Raw genomic sequence first — 20,000 nt, forward strand, 5'->3', positions numbered from 1 at the left:
CGTGTGTGTGTGTGCACAAAGTGAAATCCCATACATTTTGTGTTGGGCCGTTTTTCTCCCTCTTTTTGGGGGTGGGGGTAACGGGGAATTGGTTGATTTTTTTATTTTTTTTATTTTATTGAGTTTCGTTATTTCGCGAAAACCGGCGTCCCTCAGTGTGTGTGTGTGTGTGTGTGTGCATTTCATATGTGTCGTGGCTTTTTCTACGTCGGTCGTTTGTCAAGTCTTCACCCCCCCCACCCCCCCACCCCCACCCACCCCCAAGAAACCTCGCTAAGGATCGCTTCTACCTTATCCCTATACGTTCCTCTAGAGCGACTTTCACTATTCCAGGCAGCAACGTTTTGTTTTTGTTTGTTGTTTTTGTTTGTTGTTTTTGTTGTTGTTTTTTGTTGTTGTTTTTTTCGGCGTCGGTGTAGTTTGTTTTTTCGTTTTTGTTTGTTTATTGTCTGTCTCTGCCTGTCTGTCTGTCTGTCTCACTTTCTGTCTCGCTCGTTTTTAGGCTCAAGACTGGTTTAGTGTCCAAATACAGTTTCACAAATTCGCTCTTTCCCTCCCTTTTGTTTCTCTTTCTCTGTCCGTCTGTCTGTTTCACTCTGTCTTTCTCACTCGTTTTACTCGCTCTCTCTCAAACTCTCTCAGTCTCTTCTGCCTCTCTCTGTCTCCGTCTCTCACTCGATCTTTCCTCTCTCATTCTCTGTCTCTACCACCGTCCTCTCCCCCCCCCCCCCCTCCCCCCCCCCCCCAGCCCCCCCCCCCCCCTCTCTCTCTCTCTCGCTCAGTCTCTCTTTGAATCTTTCGCTCGCTTAATCTCTCTTTACCCCTCTCACAATATTTCCTCCCTCTCTCAGTCTTTTCTCTCCCCCCCCCCCCTTTCTCTCTGTGTGTCTTTCTCTTGCTCATTCTCTGCTCAGGTTTTCTTTTCTTATTTCTGTCATCTTTCCCATTTCGTTATAACGACCAAGCAGAAAGAGCTGTAAAAGGGAGAACAAAGAATTTCACAGGTAGTATAAAAGTATATTGCTCATTGTCATACAAGGAAATGAGTTAATATGCTAGAAGAGAGGAAAGAGACTTTTAGTTTTATGAGTGGCTCCTTTCAACTCAAAAGCCCCTAAGTGAACTTTCTTAGATTTTGGTTTGAAGCGCAGACTATTAGAAAAAAAAGAAAAGAAAAAAATGACTATTATGTGGTTCCTTGTGGATAAAATATTGCCCAAATGTCAAGTGCATTAAATCTTGTTTCAATGATTTGACAATAAAGAATATACTTTTTGACTGTGATTTGATGAAGCCTTACCTGCACGGATATGTGTCGTCACAAGTCACTTGGAACGTTGATGTTTTTAACTTTTTTTCGTTCATTATCATTCGTTTCTCTTGTGAGATTAACGACTTCTTTTTAACGAAGCCCTTAAAGTAACTTTCTTTAATTGTACTTACATGTTGTCTCTGATTCCACCCTCCTTCTTCCCGGTTTCCCTCAACTCACCATTCAACCCCCTCTCATACTTTTTAACATTCATATGTGAAAAAATAATTCTTTTACAACAACCCCCCCACCCCCTCCAAAACAACAACAACAACAACAAAAATCTGCAATCACCAGTGTGTATGACGGGACATTAAACAAATTCCTTCCTTCTCCTTTTTCCCACCCCCTCTATCTCTTCCTCCGCCCCCCCTTCCCCCTCCCCATCGCCGATGCCTACCCATACCCCCCTCCTCTGTCGCGACTCATGCTATTCTAGGTTGCAACGTGTAGACAAAAGTCACGGTGATGAGAAGACAAGATTAAAAAAAAAAAGAAAAGAAAGGATTTTTATCTTTATGGCCTGGCGGTTCGAACCCATTGTGGCGCCAGGGAACAGTTTTGTGTAGTGTTCACACACACACACACACACACACACACACATCGTTGTGACTTGCAAGTTCAGGAAAATGGGAGGGAAAAAAATCGCCATGTGGATAAATTTGTTCGGACAGCAGTAAGAGGGGTTTGGTTTCCGCTGTGTTCTCATAGTGAGTGGATGACGGCTGCACCTGTGTGTGTGTGTGTGTGTGTGTGTGTGTGTTCGTGCGTGCGCGTGTGAGTATATATGAATACACACACACACACACACACACACACGTATATATATATGTGTGTGTGTGTGTGTGTGTGTGTGTGTGTGCTGGTGTTACCTGCTTTTGACTCCGACGATCCTATATTATGACCCAGACATGTTTCAAAACTCAGCAGATGTGTTGCAGTCAGAGAGGAAATTGATGATGAGTTCTGATACGATTTTATAGTTGTGATGACTTCATGAGACGCCATTCGTGTTTTTGAAACTAAACTGGAGTTTCTTCAAGTGAAAGAGAGAGACAGAGAGAGAGAAGAGATTTTGATGGCATGACTTCATTAGTTCATATGATCCGGGCGTTTTTCAAACTCAACTGATGTTTCAAGTCAATGAGAGAAAAAAAAATCTTTTTTTTTCGTTTTTGTTCGATTTAGTTGTGACAGCTTCATGTGACACGGTTCTTGTTTGAATCTCAACCGAAGTGTGTAGTTAAACAGAAGAACAGGGTTCGTTTTCTTCACCCCAGAGATGCGATGTTTATCGTATGAGCTTGTGTGACCCGGACGTGTGTGACTCCAGAGTATCCAGCAAGAGACTGATTGGTTGTTTGTTGTTGTTGTTGATGATGATGGTGATTATGATATTTCGTCGTCGGTTACTGTGTTTGTTTATTTCATTTTAGTTTCCGAGTTATCCCAGCTGTCTTTGATAATGTGCTAACGCCTTTGAGGGGAAGTTTGCACATTATACAAGATTGTGTTTTATCACTGTGTGGATTTCCCTTGAAGCAGTTTGATTCCTCCAGATAGTGGCTTTGTTGTTGACACCTCTCACCCGCACGTGTTCTGAGTTATGTTTTGATCAGTGTTGTTGTTTTTTTTGTTTTTTGTTTTTTTTTTCCTCTCAAGAACGTCGCCTTGTCTTTGACTGCCTTTTCCCAACGCTTTGTCTTTCGTTTTGAACGGTGTTTTGTTTTTTCTTAGGAACTTAATTTTGTAGTTGTTGACATTGTCTCCCAACCAACGCCTTGCCCTTGATTTTTTATTATTTTTTAAATCTATTTTTAAGCAGTGTTGGTTCGTCAGGCCGTCTGGAAAAACAAAAAGGACAAAGAGTACACAGTGCGTTCTTGAGAGAACCGAGGAATGGATTGATTTCAGTCAGTGCTGACTTCATGCAGACTGGAAGGTGCACATACAGTTCTTGAAAGAATGTTGATTTTATAAACTGTCTAAAAGAGAGTGAACAGAAAAGCCAAACACGAGTGTTTCTTGAAAGAACTGGGGAACTTCTTGAATTGATTGCAGTAGCTATGACTTCACAAATCGTATGAAACAGAAAGAAAAACAAAAAAACGAGTGTTTCTGCACTTTTTAAAAAATCGGGGGATAACAGGATTGATTGCAATCAGTGTTGACCTCAAAAAGAGGGCGAAAACTTTACGAAAAACACCAACAAAAAACCGAGTGTTTCCACATTCTTGAAAGAACTTTCCAAAGGAATCTCGCCCACTCTCCCCACATCCACACGACAAACGCTTGACAGTCAACAGCAGACCTTTGAATGAACCCGCAGAATACAAATCGGTGGGGAGGGGAGGTCCAACTTTGCATCTCCCTAAAGAGGAACCCTATTATTCTATTTAATATAAATAAATGAATAATTGTATATGTATATATTCAAATTATACAAGAATAAATAAGAGAAAAAAAGATTGGAAGACTTTACCCCCCAAAATACACAAGTTCAACCCAGTTCATTGTGATGGGAAAACCAACTTTACATCTTTTCTGAAGAGGAACCACCCACATACCCCCAAAACGAAAACATGCAAGAATGACAAAATACGAATCGTCGCAAGGGGAGGAAATAAGTTTACATGTCCCTGAAGAAAAAAACAACCCCTCCTCCCCCTTCCCCCCACCCCCACCCACCAAAAGAAAAAAATCTGGATGACTTTAAATAAAATAACGAAATTCATTTCATCGTGAGGGGAGGGAACCAACTTTACATCTCCCTAAGGGCAACCATCCCACACACACATTAAAAAATAAAAATTAAAAAAATATTTTAAAAAACCTGGAAGACCTGAAATAAACCTACAGAACACAATACGGCGTTGGAGGAAACCAACTTTTAAATCTCCTCAAGAGACAACAACCCACCCCCCACTCACCCCCCAAGGGAGGAAAAAAGGAATGGTAGACGGTTGACGAAACAAAACAAAATAAACAACAACAACAACAACAAAAGAAAACCCACCCACCTCTCCTTAATTGAGTTGCTTGGAAGGGAAGGAAAGAGACGCCCCCCTGTGAAAAATCGATAAGAAAGTGTCTTCCGGACCCGTAACAGATAAAGAGAGAGGTGGTAGGTAATTCGGCATCAGAGAAGAAAGAGAGAGGAGGAGGCGGGGGGGATAGAGCAGCAGGTAGGGGTTGAGGGGAAGGAGGAGGAGATGAAACTTTGATGAGGATGCGGGGTAGGAGGAAGAACGTGTCCGGGTCGGATGTTCCCATGATGGTGGCGCTGCGCAGTGGCGAGAGCGGCGGCGGCGGTGGCGGTGGTGCCTGCGCTGGTCCGGGTGGAAATGCTTCCTCGTTCTCTTCTTCTTCGTGCTCTGGAGCAGTGGCTGTTGGTGTTAGTGGTGGTGGTGGTGGTGGCAGTCATTTCAGCAGCAGCAGCAGCAGCAGCATGTTTGGTCTGAGAGCTGAAGGCTATGGTGAGTCCACCTGTGTGGGTTTTTTGTTGTTGTTTTGTTTTTTTTGTTTTGTTTTAGATAAATGATTTTATTTAAGTGTTGTTTTATTTTGGTACAAAATAGATAAGATAAAATAATAAAAACAAAAACAAAACAAAGAAGAAACGCTTTATCCCAGGTCTTCAGTGAACATTGGCGGCCCATTGTGTGTTTCTTGTCATTTTCTGCCTGTTTCGTTGTCCAAAATGCCGTCCACCCACTTACCTTCTCTCTGTTTTTAATATTGTTTTAGTAGTAGATTATAAAAGAAATATGATAATAATTTCACTGTTTAATAGTTGTTTTTTTTCGATGCGCGCGTGTGTGTGTGTGTTTGTTGACGGCACGAAGGTTTATTATTGACATTGTCTGCCTGTTTTTTTGTCCAAATCCTCCACCACCCCATCCCACCCCCACCGCTTCCTTCTCTCTCCTGGAGCCAGTTGCATTGCTCGGACGGAAGAGCCTAGTATGCTCGTAACCCGCTACTAACTGCGTGTAGTATGGAACTGATCAGTGGCGTATTTCGGTCAACGTAGGCATTTAGTCACGTGCAATTGTCAAAAAGTTAGAACCAAGCAATGCAACTGGCACCTGCACCGTTTCGGTAGACTGCTGTACAGGCCTGACCAGGGGGAAGGGTCACGTTGATCGGGTTTAGAGCAGGGCCGTGTTGCACGAGGCGATCTTGGCAGCGCTGGACTTGCTAAGAGTTATTAACGAATGTTTCTAAGTATATGGAGTTTACCGTTGGAGTCAGGAACGATCTTAACGATAAGCAAACTTAGCGCTACTCAGTTCGCTTGTGCAACCCCCCCCCCCTCCCCTCCCCCACCCCCCGGTCTGTATCCATGGATCAGTCCACGCGCTTCGACGCCTCATTGAAAGTGACACAATGTCCACTTGTTTTCCCCTCAAGACGGATTGAGTAGTAGTCCTTCAGATGACCATAACCCCCCTCTTGCCCCGACGGGGGAGAATGGGGAGGGGGGGGGTGTTCTTTATGATTTCCCGAAAGTTTGATCAATTTGCCATCTAAATATATCCTGTCTGCCCAAAATGAATTACGGTATGAATATACCTGGGTATGGTTAAATAAGGCAGTTTTGTACTGTCGCGAAAGGTGTCATCAAGAAAAGTGGTATGTTGTTATCAGTGAAGTGTCCTATTTTACTAAGATTGGGTTTGAAGAGCTTCACATAGCCTTCTGCTATCAAGAATGACCTGCTAAAATGTACCCGAGCGTTACAGGCGTTCTATTACTGATCCGAACTCAATTTGCAACAACGTTTTATTTGGTAAACAAAACGTCATTATTAATGGTTTTTGTGTCCATACACCGCACTTACATCAGCAGGATGATTTTTCACAATATCTGCTTAAAAGTTTAGTCAGTTTTTCTGTCCATAACTACCTGCGGTCTAAGAATCCAGACAATGTTTGGCAGTTGCGAAAGGTGTGGCCAACACAAATAGCGGACAGTTTAGAGTTCATCACAAAACCAACTCTAATCATTCCTTTCGAATTACAGAAGATATCACTGAGTTGTTCATGTGCACTACCAAACTGTGCCGTCTTTCATTTCTTGCCACAAGAACCTTTTTCTTGTGCTTCGCATATTTTAATGGTATACTTTTGTAGTTTTTGCTCCATTTTGGGGGACTTTAAGATGCCCATTTGCGTCCTCGGTGAGTTCCTTTGCACTTGGTGAGTCTTTGAGAAACTGTCACAGATGCTTACAACACTGCGGTGGGCTCTGAATACTTGGTCGTTGTGTTTCCCGGCCACAAAGGCTTCAGTGGAGCCCTTGGTGCAGATGTCCAACTGAGCGATGATGTCTCTAAAGCCTGTTCCTCTCATGAGGTTTCTGAGAGTACCAAGAGAACAGTGAAGTGAAACGCACCAAGACATACTGCATTCTCATGAGACTGTTCATTTTGCCAAATGGCCGTCAGTGCTTTCTTTGCAACTGTAAAAGTCAAACCTGATAAAGGCATGCACCTGACCCAGTTGTCTTGTTGCGTTCAGTGACACCTGCAGAACGTGTTGCAGTGTTATACTGTCGGTGACAGGATGAAGAACAGGATGCACGCAGTCAACGTGACTACTCCTGCACATTTGTCAGATTCGTTCCAGTGAGTGACACCCAACGTGGCAATCTGTAATGGGGTGCTCACAGAAGAACTGTATCTGATCAGAATCTGCACGAGTCTGGAGATATTTGCGTCATCTGTGGTGAGTTAAATGGAGACATGAGTGTCAACTATTTTGAGTATGGGCTTTACCTGATCGTTTGTGAAACATGGCTGAAGCTCTGGTGGCTAATACTGAAGGCTAGGTCGGTGTGTCGATGAAGGATATGCGTCACTGAGTACCGGTGTCTGGGCCTGGTTTTCGTAGTTTCTTGCCATTTCTTAAAATGACAGTGCTATGTGTTGAATGTGTTGTGCCAGATCCTAAACCTGTTTCCTGTCAGTCAATATTGTCTCCGCCGGGGTGAGGAATCACATTATCGGAAGAGAGAGTTTCTGGCAGCAAGCTCTTACTTTGAAGTCCATTTTATCAGACTGCAGTTTCAAGTTTAAAGAAATAACTGAGACATACAGTGGCCAAAGTGATTCAAAATATGAATGCTGACAAGTTCAGCACTTCCTGTTAAATGGCGGATCGCAGTGCTCAGAACGATGTGCTTTGGCATTTCCACTTGTGAAAGCATAACACGTGTCTTGCGAAACAGGTAGTGATTCTGTATTTCTTTTCATGGACATTCTTCTTTCCAGTTAGAACACATTCCATACAGTCCTTTGCAGAACCAAGAGCCTTTTGATATTCAGTCAAAAAAGACGCCATTGCTGGGGGCAATGACTCACTTGAGCTTCTCTGTCACTCTGAAGGAGACAGCGGAGAGTGAGGGCTGCCTCTTCCAGCTTTTTATCTCTGTTGCAGAAGCAACAAAAGCATTTGTAATTGTCCGGCCTGTATGTGTCTGATGAGTACAGTAACTCCCTCAAGTGATTTGGAGCTGCAAATCCTATTGTGCACCCAGAATGGTCAGTCCTGTAGTTTAGATTTGAAACAGTGGGTGTTTCTCCTGAATGCATACGTCTCTCAACATTGATACACGCTCAACATCGTCTTCGCCATTGACGCTCTTTTCCATTTACTCGCACACATGGTTAAAATCCTCCCAGTGGGCTTTCTTGTTGTGAATGATTTCTCCTCTTCCATGTCTGTCCACACGCCTCAAATTCCTTCCGAAAGATTTTGTGGCAGTGTGCTTCCCGTGCCACAAGATCTGTCATGTATTTAGACTATCACAATACCCTCGGTCAGAGAAGCTGCCTCTCTGATTGAATTTCAACAATTTTGCCACACTTTTCCCCATTTGAGAGCTATGGTCTAGAAACTAGGTTCCATTTCCTGGCTTTGTCACACATTATGCAGCAATCTCTTGGGGGAAAAAAAGCTTTCAGTGCAAGTTGTCTTTTTCCTGGGAGTTGGTCCGGCTGTGGTATCCTCCTTCTCTTAGGCTTTCTGTCCTCATGTCAGTGTTTCACTGTTTGCATTTAGGAACATGTCTGGCATCTTTAAAGTTAAATAATACAATGCATCATCCAGTGTCATTGCAAACTTTGTGTAACCTTAAAACTTTTTACGGGTTTTGTGAAAACATCAAATTTGGTATTTCTGGGTCTGAGCCTTGCTTTGTTCGGTCTCTTATGTCTGTCTCGAAGTTGGTTTTGTTGTGAATGATGCAGAATTGGTGTGTCCATGCTTCTTATGTTGAACTCAAAGAAAATGAATTATGTTCATTATTCTGGGACTGTGGCGTTGCAGCCAGGTATACCCCAGACTTCATCTATATAGTTTTGAGAAGGAAAAGCGACCAATATATGTATACTCCCACTGCATTCAAACCACAGAAAACCCCTTTAAGATTGACTCGGCGTGATTTCATTCATAAAAATGGATTGGAAAAAAAGAAAACACACCTCGCTTCACTGACATTGTGGCCGTTGCGGTCGGCTGGGACATAAACCATAGAAATTAGACTGATCAAATGCAATAGTACATATCATAACACGAATCTATTCTAATATAGTGCCTAATTATGTCAGCAGATACCTCACACTGATACAGAAATCCTTCATACAGTAATCAGGTTGCTGGCGTTTGAGCATGTTCAGTACTCCGGAAGTATTTGATCACGTGACAAGCTATTACGGCACTGATCCAATTTAATGTCAGTAGTGGAATAGCTCATTCTAATTTCTTTCTGTTGACATAAAGAAATTAATTGTGTGATGAATGACGTGGATGTAGTGCCGTTTCAAGCACATATACTCCCAAAAGTTATTTATAGGGCTCAAAGAAGGGAAACTGGCCTATATTAACCCTCCTCCTGCATTTAAACCGTAATTCAAACTTGGCAGACAGGTAAATTATTATTTCTGACATAAAAACCCACAAGAAAATCACTATATCCCCCCCCACCACCCCACCCCTTCCCCCCCGCCGGGGTAAGGATTACCATATGCTACCCGACAGACTGTAGTGTTCACAGCAAGGCGCGGACGTTCACTCCGCCTGTGACCTTGAGGAGTGGATGGAGGTGGGAGGGGGAGAGAAATGTAGATATTGCCAAATATAAAACTTTGAAACTCGAATTCCTTGTAACTCTGCAGCATTGTTTATGGACAAGTTTATTGCAGTGTCGTCTTTGATCATACCCCAGCTCAGCTTAAAAAGTCTTTCAAAATGCACATCTTCAGTTTCCAGTTTCAGTTTCTCTAGGAGACGTCACTGCATTCGAGCAAATACATATACGCGACACCACATCAGCTAGGCAGATGCCTGACAGCAGCATAACCCAACGCGCTTGTCAGGTCTTTGGTGCATGTATATATTATATTTGTGTGTACCTATCAGAGTGGATTTCGTCCGCATAATTTTACCATAGGACAGCTCTTTTGTTGCCATGGGTTCATTTCCAGCGCACCAAGTGCGTGCTGCACACGGGTTCTCGGTTCATCGTTTCGTCCGGATGACTGGACACTCAGTTTGATTTTCTTGTCAAACTTGGGAGAAAGGGCGAGAGCGGGATTTGAACCCAGAAACTCAGGGACTGTATTTGGCAGAGGAGCGCCATAACCATACTGCCACCTCCTCCCCATCAGTTCTGTCTGCCTGTTGTTCAGCTTTAGGGGTTCCCCAGTTCTGTTTAAAGTCTTTCAGAAACAGACATCTTCCGTTCAGCCTACCATCTTGACTAGTGTGCTTCTTGAACGTGTGTGTGTGTGTGTGTGTGCGTGCGTGCGTGCATGCGTGTGTGTGTGTATGTGTGTGTACGTGTGTGCGTGCGTGCGTGTGTGTGTGTGTGCGTGCGTGCGTGCGTCGTGCGTGTGTGTGTGCGTGCATGTGTGTGTGTATGCTTGCGCGCGTGTGTGTAGGTGCATTCTCGATTGTGTATCACAGTGTGTTGTACTTGAATGCATGTATATTTGTGTACGCACAACTTTGATTGTAAACGCCACGAGCTACCAATTCGGGATGCGAGCGTCAGTTTGCATCATCGTCGTCATCATTCATCATCATCATCAGTATTATTATCATCATTATCATCATGATTATTTTTTATCATTATTTTATTAATATCATTATGAAGGGTGTTGGGCTCATGTTGTTTGAGGCCCAGACAACTGCAAGGGTTCAGGCCTCCGAGGTAGGAGTGTGGGATGTGGATGTGGAAGGGAACGATGTGAAGGGGGGTAGAGGAGGTGTGGGTGGGGCGGAGGGGGGTCCCATTTTCGGTTCTTCATCTTGAGCAGGGTTAATCAGGCGACACGACTCGATCACTGATTCAAGCTGTCTCGGGGTTACTGAGGACGGTGAAGTCTTTTTTTCGTTTTGAACGATGGTGGACCGGGTGCTTGTTTTTTGACCATGACTAGATTTGTGAAAGCAAGCAAGCGCGCGTGTGTATGTTTGTGTGTGTGTGTCTGTGAGGGTATATGTGCATATGCATATGTCCGTGTCTGTGTAACTATGGATGTGTATATCTGTGTATTTTTGTGTATGTGCTGTTTTTTTGTTGTTGTTTTTGTTTGTTTTTTGGGGGGAGGGAGATTAAATGTGTGTGTGTTTGCACGGTCACACACATGATTTATTTAGAAGAGCTAAACTTGTTTTGCTCAGTTTTTATTCCGAATTCGTTTGATTCAGTTAACGATTTTGTGATATTTCATGAATACATCAGCCGACGCTCATTCTGTGTCTGTATCTGTCTGTATGCATGTCTGTGTCTCTTTGCCTCTCTCCTCTCGCTCGCTCTCTCTCCCTCCGAGTTTGTCTCACACACACATACACACACGCACGAAGGCACACACACACACACACACACACACACACACACACACACACACACACACACACACACACACAGAGAGAGAGAGAGAGAGAATATAGTATTAACTTCTGGTTGTCATGTACCGCTGCGAGTGAGTTGTGTACGACTGGTTATGTGTTTATTTTGTTTATTTTTATTTATCATTATCATTGTTATTATTATTAATGTTATTAGTATTAGTATTTGTCCATTTCATCTCTAATTAGATTTAACTTGTAGTATTTGCAGCATGCCTGTTCTTAGATTTGTGTCGTTTCTTTTCTTTTCTTTTCTTTTTCATTTTATTTTATTTCATTTCATTTTTACTGTTCTAGTTTCCGTTGTGTGTGTAGGGGAGAGAGAGAGGGAGGGAGAGATTGTGTGTGTGGGTGTGGATGTGGGTTTGTATGTGCGCGTGAGAAAAAGTATGCGAATGTGAGATATACATAAAGAGAGGGTGTGTGTTTGTGTGTGTGTGTGTGTGTGTGTGTGTGTGTGCGTGCTTGGAGTATATATGTAGCACAGGGAGTAGCTAGCAGTATGACTATATAGCCATCAAAATAGGAACAGTGCTACTTGCAGTATACGCGTAGCAGTCGGAGTAACTAGCAGTATATGTAACCAGCGAAATAGCAGCAGTGCTACTGGTAGTATAAATACAGTAGCCTTCGATCAATAATAACAACTGTCGTGTTTTGACAACCTACATGTACATGTACAATTATTGATCAGAATGCCGCGCGCGTGTGTGTGTATGTGTTCAGGGGGGTTTGGGGGGGAGGGGGTGCGGGGGGAGGTGTGTGTCTGTGACGTGTCTGCGCGTGTACATACGTATGCGCGCGAACATGTGTAAACGCGTGTGTGCGTGTGTCAAGTGTGTGTGTATGAGGGAGAGTGTGCATGTGTGTGAGTGAGTGTGTGTGTGTGTGTGTGTGTCAGTGTGTATGTATGCACGTTTGTGTATGTATGTCTGTGCTCGAGCGCGCACACGTATGTGCGTGTTTGGAGGGGGCTTGGGGGGGGGGGGAGAGAAAAGAATGTTGACGTCATCATCGATGATCCCTAATCCGTCGGCCTTGGTTTTTATTTTATTTTATTTTGTTAGTAGTTGCTTTATTTAGGGTTTAAAAAAAAAAAATTTATAACTTTTCTTTCGGCGTGGAAGGTATTCGTTAGGAATTTGATTAATCAATCGGTGGGTCAGGCTGATGGTGTGTGGCTTCCAACCATGTGACGATATACGAGCATGAACATATATGTATATATATATGTGTGTGTGTGTGTAATGAGAGAGACAGAGCAAGACAGAGAGAGACAGAGAGAGACAGAGATACGTCGTTGATTGGATAGATAGATCATTACTTAGTCCGTCAATCTGACGTGCGGTGAAGGTTCCCTTGCGGGGTTACATTAGCGGTCGGTGCGGGCGTAGCAGCTGATCCGAAAATTACGATCTGTCATCATTCTTTCTTTCTTTCTTTTTCTTCCTCTTCTTGTTCTTGCTCTTCTTCAGCTTCTTCTTCTCCTTCTTCGTTGTCATTGTCGTTGTCGTCATCGTCCGTGCTCTGCAAGTCTGCAACTGAACTCTCACGGTTCTGACAAAGACAGAAAGAGGATACAGAAAGAAAGGAAGAAAAGAAAGAAGCGATAATGGAGGGAAGGAGGGGACGGTAAGGGATAATGGATGTATGATAGTCGTGTTCGACTATGACCATCAGAACAGCAGAGGAGGTAACTGCTGTCCCGACTACCTGGAGCCAATTGCATTGCTCGGACGGAAGAGCCTAGTATGGTCGTAACCCGCTACTAACTGTGTGTAGTATGGAACTGAACAATGGCGTTGTTCAGTGAACGTAGACCTTTAGTCACGTGTAACTGTCAAAAAGTTAGAACCAAGCAATTCAACCGGCTAGAATTTGATTTGTGGAGAGTGTTTTGCCCGAATTATATCCCCAGTTTGTCGGCCAAGATGGTTTTTTAGGACAGTCGACGTTGGGATGGTTCCCAAAGGTCAACTAGCCCCCAGTGGTTGCAGCAGTAAGAGCCATTGCAATTTTACCTCCTAACTCAGAGTCATAGTCCTTCACAAAAGACAAAGCTGTAAATGTTTTCCCATTGCAGTGGATAAACCATTGATAATACAGCTCTCACTTTGCTGTTGGCCCAGCTGTAAACTTATGCTAATCTGTGATAGAAGCTGAGTGTTGGGCAATGGATAAGTGAAGTGTGTATCACTGGAATTTAGAGATGGAAAAGAAGGGGTGAAAGAAAAAAAGAAGAAAGAAACATTTAGTGTGGTCTCTGGAAAAATAAATCTGGAGGTAATTCATGTTAATGATAATGTTAGTTCCCATTCTTTGTCTTATTTTTCTTTTTCACCATCTTATCTGTCTGTTGTCTCTGTCTATTTGATCCTTCTTGAAACTGAAACAATCTGAAACAAACTGAAACTATGTATTCTCTTAACAAAACAAAACAGCACAACACAACACATACACACAAACACGCGCGCGCGCGCACGTACGCACGCACGCACGCACGCACACACACACACACACACACACACAAATGAATTTAAAAGAAAAATTAAAAAAATTAAAAATATAATAACCCGTTAAAAGTTATGTAATTATGTAGATCGGTGCCCACCAGTCCAATGGAAACTAGCATATAAATCGATCAACATATGACATGAGATGGTATGGATTTTAAGGGGTTCAAGGAAGATCATTAAGAAGTGTCAGCAATGGCGGCCTTTGGTCACATGATAAGCTGGATCTGCCCACGCGCGTCTCACACATCACGTGGTCTCGATAAACTACGAGAAATGGAATGATCAATAAATCAACTTTCGTATCTTCCAAGAGAAATTACCTCGTGGTCGTGCAGCTCATAATGCGAACCCAGTTCATGCGTTCTGAGTGTGTATGTGTGCGTGCCTGAAATCTGATTGAATGGCACAGGAAACGATTGATGAGCGCCCGATGGCAGCCGTCAGACGGCTCTACCCAGGTAGACAGCCTGTTGTGTAAATGACCCCGTGTTTGTAAAGCACTTACAGCTTGGTCTCCGACCGAGGATAGGCGCTATATAAGTATCCATATCATTTAATCAATCAGTCATGCACATGTCGAAGCGTTCAAAGAGATCACAAAATTACATTGACATGTTTAAGAACATTTTGCATATTATTAACAATTAACGGTCTAAAGGATAAATCATAATAATAATAATAGTAATAAACAGTTGATGAATAAATAAAGTAACCAATCCATCAATTGGCAAACCTGTTAACCAACCAGTTAATAAAATTAATCAGTTAATCAACCAAGCAATGAACCAGTTATTTATGATGATAAAGATAATAACAGCAACAGCAGCAACGACAGCAACAATAATGATAATAATAATGATGATGATGATAAGAAAAACAACAACAGCAACAATCACAGAAATGTACAAAAAGACATTGACAATACAGGTACACGTCAATGTCACCTCTTGTTGTGTGAAGTAGTAGTAGTAGTAGTAGTGGTAGTAATACTAGTATTAATTATTATATTTATATAGCACTGAATGTTGTGCAGAGACACATCAAAGCGCTTTCGCACCAGTGATTCACGCCTATGCATAATTCTAGAACTGGAAAAACTGAAGACAAGGAAGAGGCAGGGAAGGGAGGCTATTTTGGGAAGAGGTGGGTTTTAAGACCAGACCAGACTAGTAGTAGCAGCAGCAGCAACAGTAACAATAATGACGACGGCGAAGACGACTACGACGATAAAGGTATACACTGAGAAGACGCACGTGTATATATCTCTCCTCTCATTGTGTGTGTCTGTGTGTGCGTGTACGTACGTTGTGTGTGTGTGTCTGTGTGTGTGTGTGTATGGGTGCGCACACGCGTGCGTGTGTGTGTGCGTGTGTGTGTGTGCGTGCACGTTCTTGCGTGGTGCAGAGCTGAAGGGGGACGGGCGGAAGCGGAGGTTCAAACCCCTGGAGGCGGTACGCAAGCTGTTCGGCAAGGGCAAGCGCAAGGGCAAGGACTGCGAGCAGGTGAGCGTGGTGGCCGTCAAGGCCAAGTCCACCACCGCCCTCCACTCCACCCGCCTGGGAGACGACGACGAGGAGGACGATGACGATGGAGGGTGAGTTTTGGTTTGGATTGGTGTGCGTGTGTGTGTGTGTGTGTGTGTGTGTGTGTGTGTGTGTGTGTGTGTGTGTGTGTGTGTGTTTTGTTTTGTTGTTGTTTTTGTGTGTGTGTGTGTGTGTGTGTGTGTTGTTGTTGTGTGTGGTATGTGTGTGCGTGTGTGTGTGTGTATGTGTGTGTGTAGTTGTTGTTTTGTGTATGTTTTGTTTTTGATATTTTTGTGTGTGCAGTACTTGTTATCTTGTGTGTTGTTGGGAATGGTGATTTGTGTGTGTGTGTGTGTTTGTTGTTGTTGTGTGTGGTATGTGTGTGTGTATGTGTGTGTGTAGTTGTTGTTTTGTGTATGTTTTGTTTTTGATATTTTTTGTGTGTGCAGTACTTGTTATCTTGTGTGTTGTTGGGAATGGTGATTTGTGTGTGTGTGTGTGTGTGTCTGTCTGTCTGTCTCTGCGCCTCTGCTTCTGTATGTCATCCTCCCTCTCTCTCCCTCCCTGGGTATTTAGCACATAGAAAAGTAGAAATGATAGAAATGATTGAAAAATCATATTCAAACACAAGATGGAAGTACGCACGCTTTGTTTTATGTGTTTAATTACGCCCTTTTTTCATTGTTATAGATACACCCATAAATGGAAGTGCAATTCTTCACAGTTATATTGTTTGTTTGTTGTGGATGTTGTATTTAATCGTTCAGGACCGCATGCATTATGTACAACACACACTAGATCTGACCACGGACACATTAGTCCATGGATCCAACAACGTTTAAGTAATATAACGTAACCAGTAAACCCAAAAGCCTCAGCAAACACATAATCATTCTGTTATGTGTTGCTGTTTCTTTCTCTTTTTTTTTTGACCTGACTGGAATACAGGAGTGTCCCAAGCTGATCCAACTGCCTAGCACATTACTGAGAGAGAGAGAGAGAGAGAGAGAGAGAGTGGCGGGAGGGGGCAGTGACAGTGATTTTTTTTTTTAAAATAATAGCCTATGTGGCATTTATGTCAAAGGGGGTTTGCAATTGAAAAAAAACAAAAAAACAAAAACAAAAAAAAAACGATGCATATAAAAGCAAATCGTTTAAGTCAACAAAGAAGCGTGTCTATTTTCAGCTTGCTATGTGAGCAATGTTAATGGCAGTCGCCGTTACAGAAGTAACGTGTAAACAATGCTTTCAGTTGGTCATTGTTGGTTAAAAAATGACAAAAGTTGTAATGAAGAGAGAGAGAGTGTGTGTGTGTGTGTGAGAGAGGGAGGCGGGGATGGGATCGATGCTAAAGAAATGATAAAAGATAGACTAGAGAGAGAGAGGGAGAGAGAGAGAGAGAGGGGTGGGATCGATGCTATGCTAAAGAAAGGCTCAGGTATTGCTGCCTCAGGGTCTGGCAATACAACAGCTGAAGGAGAGTGTCCCACTTTTCGTGCACAACTATCTCTTTGGGTGGTGCTGCTGCCTCACTTGGCTTTTGTGATTGATGCTTTGATTGGGGGAAATGTGAACGTTTTGATTAATTTGTAGTGTGGGGATGATTGATGCTTTGTTTGATGGAAATGTGAACGTATGATTTGTAGTCTGGGGATGGATTGATGCTATGTTTGATTGATGGAAATGTGAACGTATGATTTGTAGTCTGGGGATGATTGATGCTTTGTTTGATGGAAATGTGAACGTATGATTTGTAGTCTGGGGATGATTGATGCTTTGTTTGATGGAAATGTGAACGTTTCGAATGTGAACGTATGATTTGTAGTGTGGGGATGATTGATGCTTTGTTTGATCGAGGGAAATGTGAACGTTTCGATTTGTAGTCTGGGGATGATTGATGCTTTGTTTGATGGAAATGTGAACGTTTCGAATGTGAACGTATGATTTGTAGTCTGGGGATGATTGATGCTTTGTTCGAGGGAAATGTGAACGTTTCAATTTGTAGTCTGTGGATAATTGATGCTTTGTTTGAGGGAAATGTGAACGTATGATTTGTAGTCTGGGGATGGATTGATGCTATGTTTGATGGAGGGAAATGTGAACGTTTCGATTTGTAGTCTGGGGATGATTGATGCTTTGTTTGAGGGAAATGTGAACGTATGATTTGTAGTCTGGAGATGGATTGATGCTATGTTTGAGGGAAATGTGAACGTTTCTATTTGCAGTCTGGGAATTTATATCGACACAGACGACTCGGGCGATGTATTCTTGAAGGCTGTATGTAATCTCATATGAAAAAAGGGCAAAAGCAGCCACTCATGTTACCAGAACTGTAGCAGTTCATTTGCGACATCACTGTTTGAGACAAAGAGATAGACAGAGAAAGACTGGGGGGGAAAAAAAACAACCAAAAAAGCAGACAGACAGATAACGCACAGAGAGAGGCAGAGAGAGAGAGAGAGAGAGAGAACACGGACTTGAATGAATTTATTTATTTATGAGTCCACGGACAGAGCACACACACACACACACACACACACACACACACACACACACACACACACACACTCACACACACAGAGTTTGTTGTCGTGTGATGGGTTAGATTCTGAAATTTGATCACACAGGCAGGCGAATGCGTACATCTGAAAATAGAATATCAGGATGACATTTTTGTATATATTCATTAAGTGTGTATGTGTGTGTGTGTGTGTGTGAGAGAGAGAGAGAGGGAGAGAGTTTGTTATTGTTTGAAGGGTTAGATTCTGGAATTTAATCAGACATTCAGGTGAACGGGTACAGCTGAAAATAGGATATCAGGATGACATTTTGTATATGTTCATTAAGTGTGTGTGTGTGTGTGTGTGTGTGTGTGTGTGTGTGTGACAGAGAGAGATAGAGAGAGAGTCTTCCCGGGCGTGCTCTGTTCACGCAGACAAAATGTGAGCGCAGGGTTTCGTGACGGTGGCGTCAACCTTTGTGATTAGGTCATTCAGTAATGATTTTCATTGCTCCTTTCTTTATTTTTCTCTCGTTATCCCTAGTTATTTCTTCTTCTTCTTCTTCTTCTTCTTCTTCTTCTTCTTCTTTCAGGTTATCAATGCCTTCCTCCACCCCCACCTCCTCCCCGTTTGTCACCTTTAGGCTTCGCACCCATCAAAGGATTTTGATTATATTGGAATGATGACGCACACCTGTTTCGAAACTTTTTTTTTTTTTTTTTTTTAAGTGTCAAATAAGTGGGTTAGTCGCTATTTAGTTGATCAAGACAAGAGATTGATGCGATATAGTTAAAAACAAAAGTTTAAGAAGAAAAAGCGAGCTGAAACAAGACCAGGAACGTGACAGCCCGTCGTTATTTTGGGATTTGGATGACGTCAGCAGGTCGCTCGTGCGCACGCGCCTGTTGCCGTTTCGGGCCACCACGAAACGGTGGTGGTCTTCTCTCAAGCTGTCAGGTCCTGAACAACAAAGAAAGAGTGAGAACAAAGAAAGAAAGAAACGAAAAAAAAGGCTGTTTCTTTGTATGGTACCCAAGCAAAGGTTGCAGGTGTTCCCCCCTCCCTCACCAACCTTCGCCACCCCCACCTCCCCGCTATGCGTGTTCCAGGAGTTACATTGACTGGGTATTGTGCGTGATTGGTATGCCATCACTCCGTCGGTTTGTGGGTTGGTTCGACTGGATGGTTCGGTAGGGTTGATGGATGGTTGGTTCGTTGGGTTGATGGATGGTTAACTGGGTGGTTGGACAGATGGATGGTTCGTTGGGTGTGTGGATGGATGGTTCATTGGGTGGATGGATGGTTGATTGGGTGGGTGGAGTTGGTTCGTTGGGTTGATGAATGGTTCACTGGGTAGTTGGACAGATGAATGGTTCGTTGGGTGGGTGGATAGCATGATGGGTGGTTGGTTGGTTGGTTGGTTGGGTGAGTGGGTGGATGGATGGATGGTTAGTTGGTTGGTTGGTTGTATGTTTGATTGGTAAGGTGGTTGAATTATGGGTTGGGTGGATAGATGGTTGGCTGGTAGAAGAAGTTGACCCGTCAAGTCTTTTCCTTTGTGGAACTTGATTCGATATTAGAGGCAATGATGATGATGATAATAATGGGTAACTCTGGCTTCTGAAAACAACAAACACACACTAACAAACCAGATCGGTGTACGTGCTAATCAGTCACACATACGCACACGAACACCTGACAATTATGAATTAATTTGTTGGGTTTGTTGTTGTTCTTTTTTTCTTTTCTTTTTAATTATAAACAAAAAAACTTATACATTCTAAACGTTCGCTTGCTTGCTTAAAAACAGCTTCCAAGGATATCGGGAAAGAAAACATATTCAATCTGTGTCGGTTGCTGGCTAGTTAGCTAGTTGACTAGCAAGCTAAGTAGCTAGTTCGCTAACTAAATATCCGGTTGGTTGATCAGATAGGTAGCTAGACAGATGGAAGGATGGTCAGCTAGCCATCGAGCTAGCCGGCTTATTGGGTGAATAGTGATTGTTGTATTGTAGTCAGTGTCTTTCTGTCGGTCGATACTTAGGTAATCGGGTGACTCAGTAAGTGCATTTGCCAGTCAGTCAGTCAGTCAGTCGGTCGGTCGGTCGGTCGGTTAATCTAGACCGCCAGTGAATGAATTTCCTTCAGTTCAGACGGCTTTGTGTCGTCAGTGGCAAAACCGCGGTGAACGGCCTATTGCCATGGGCCTTTCAAGTTGTTCAGGGATGGGGC

At 43.0% G+C, this 20,000-nt stretch overlaps 1 protein-coding gene across 2 annotated transcripts in view; it reads left to right on the forward strand.

The window, feature by feature from the left end:
• The window catches only part of LOC143298994 (uncharacterized), a 96,470-nt gene that overhangs the window by 22,965 nt on the left and 53,505 nt on the right, over positions 1–20,000 (forward strand). For both annotated transcript variants that reach the window (XM_076612053.1, XM_076612054.1), the window contains exon 3: positions 15,150–15,339. In XM_076612053.1, the coding sequence (XP_076468168.1) occupies positions 15,150–15,339 (190 nt within the window). The remainder of the gene's footprint in view (positions 1–15,149; positions 15,340–20,000) is intronic.

This window comes from Babylonia areolata, chromosome 24 (assembly GCF_041734735.1).
Source record: "Babylonia areolata isolate BAREFJ2019XMU chromosome 24, ASM4173473v1, whole genome shotgun sequence".
In the NCBI taxonomy this organism is placed as follows: domain Eukaryota; kingdom Metazoa; phylum Mollusca; class Gastropoda; order Neogastropoda; family Buccinidae; genus Babylonia; species Babylonia areolata.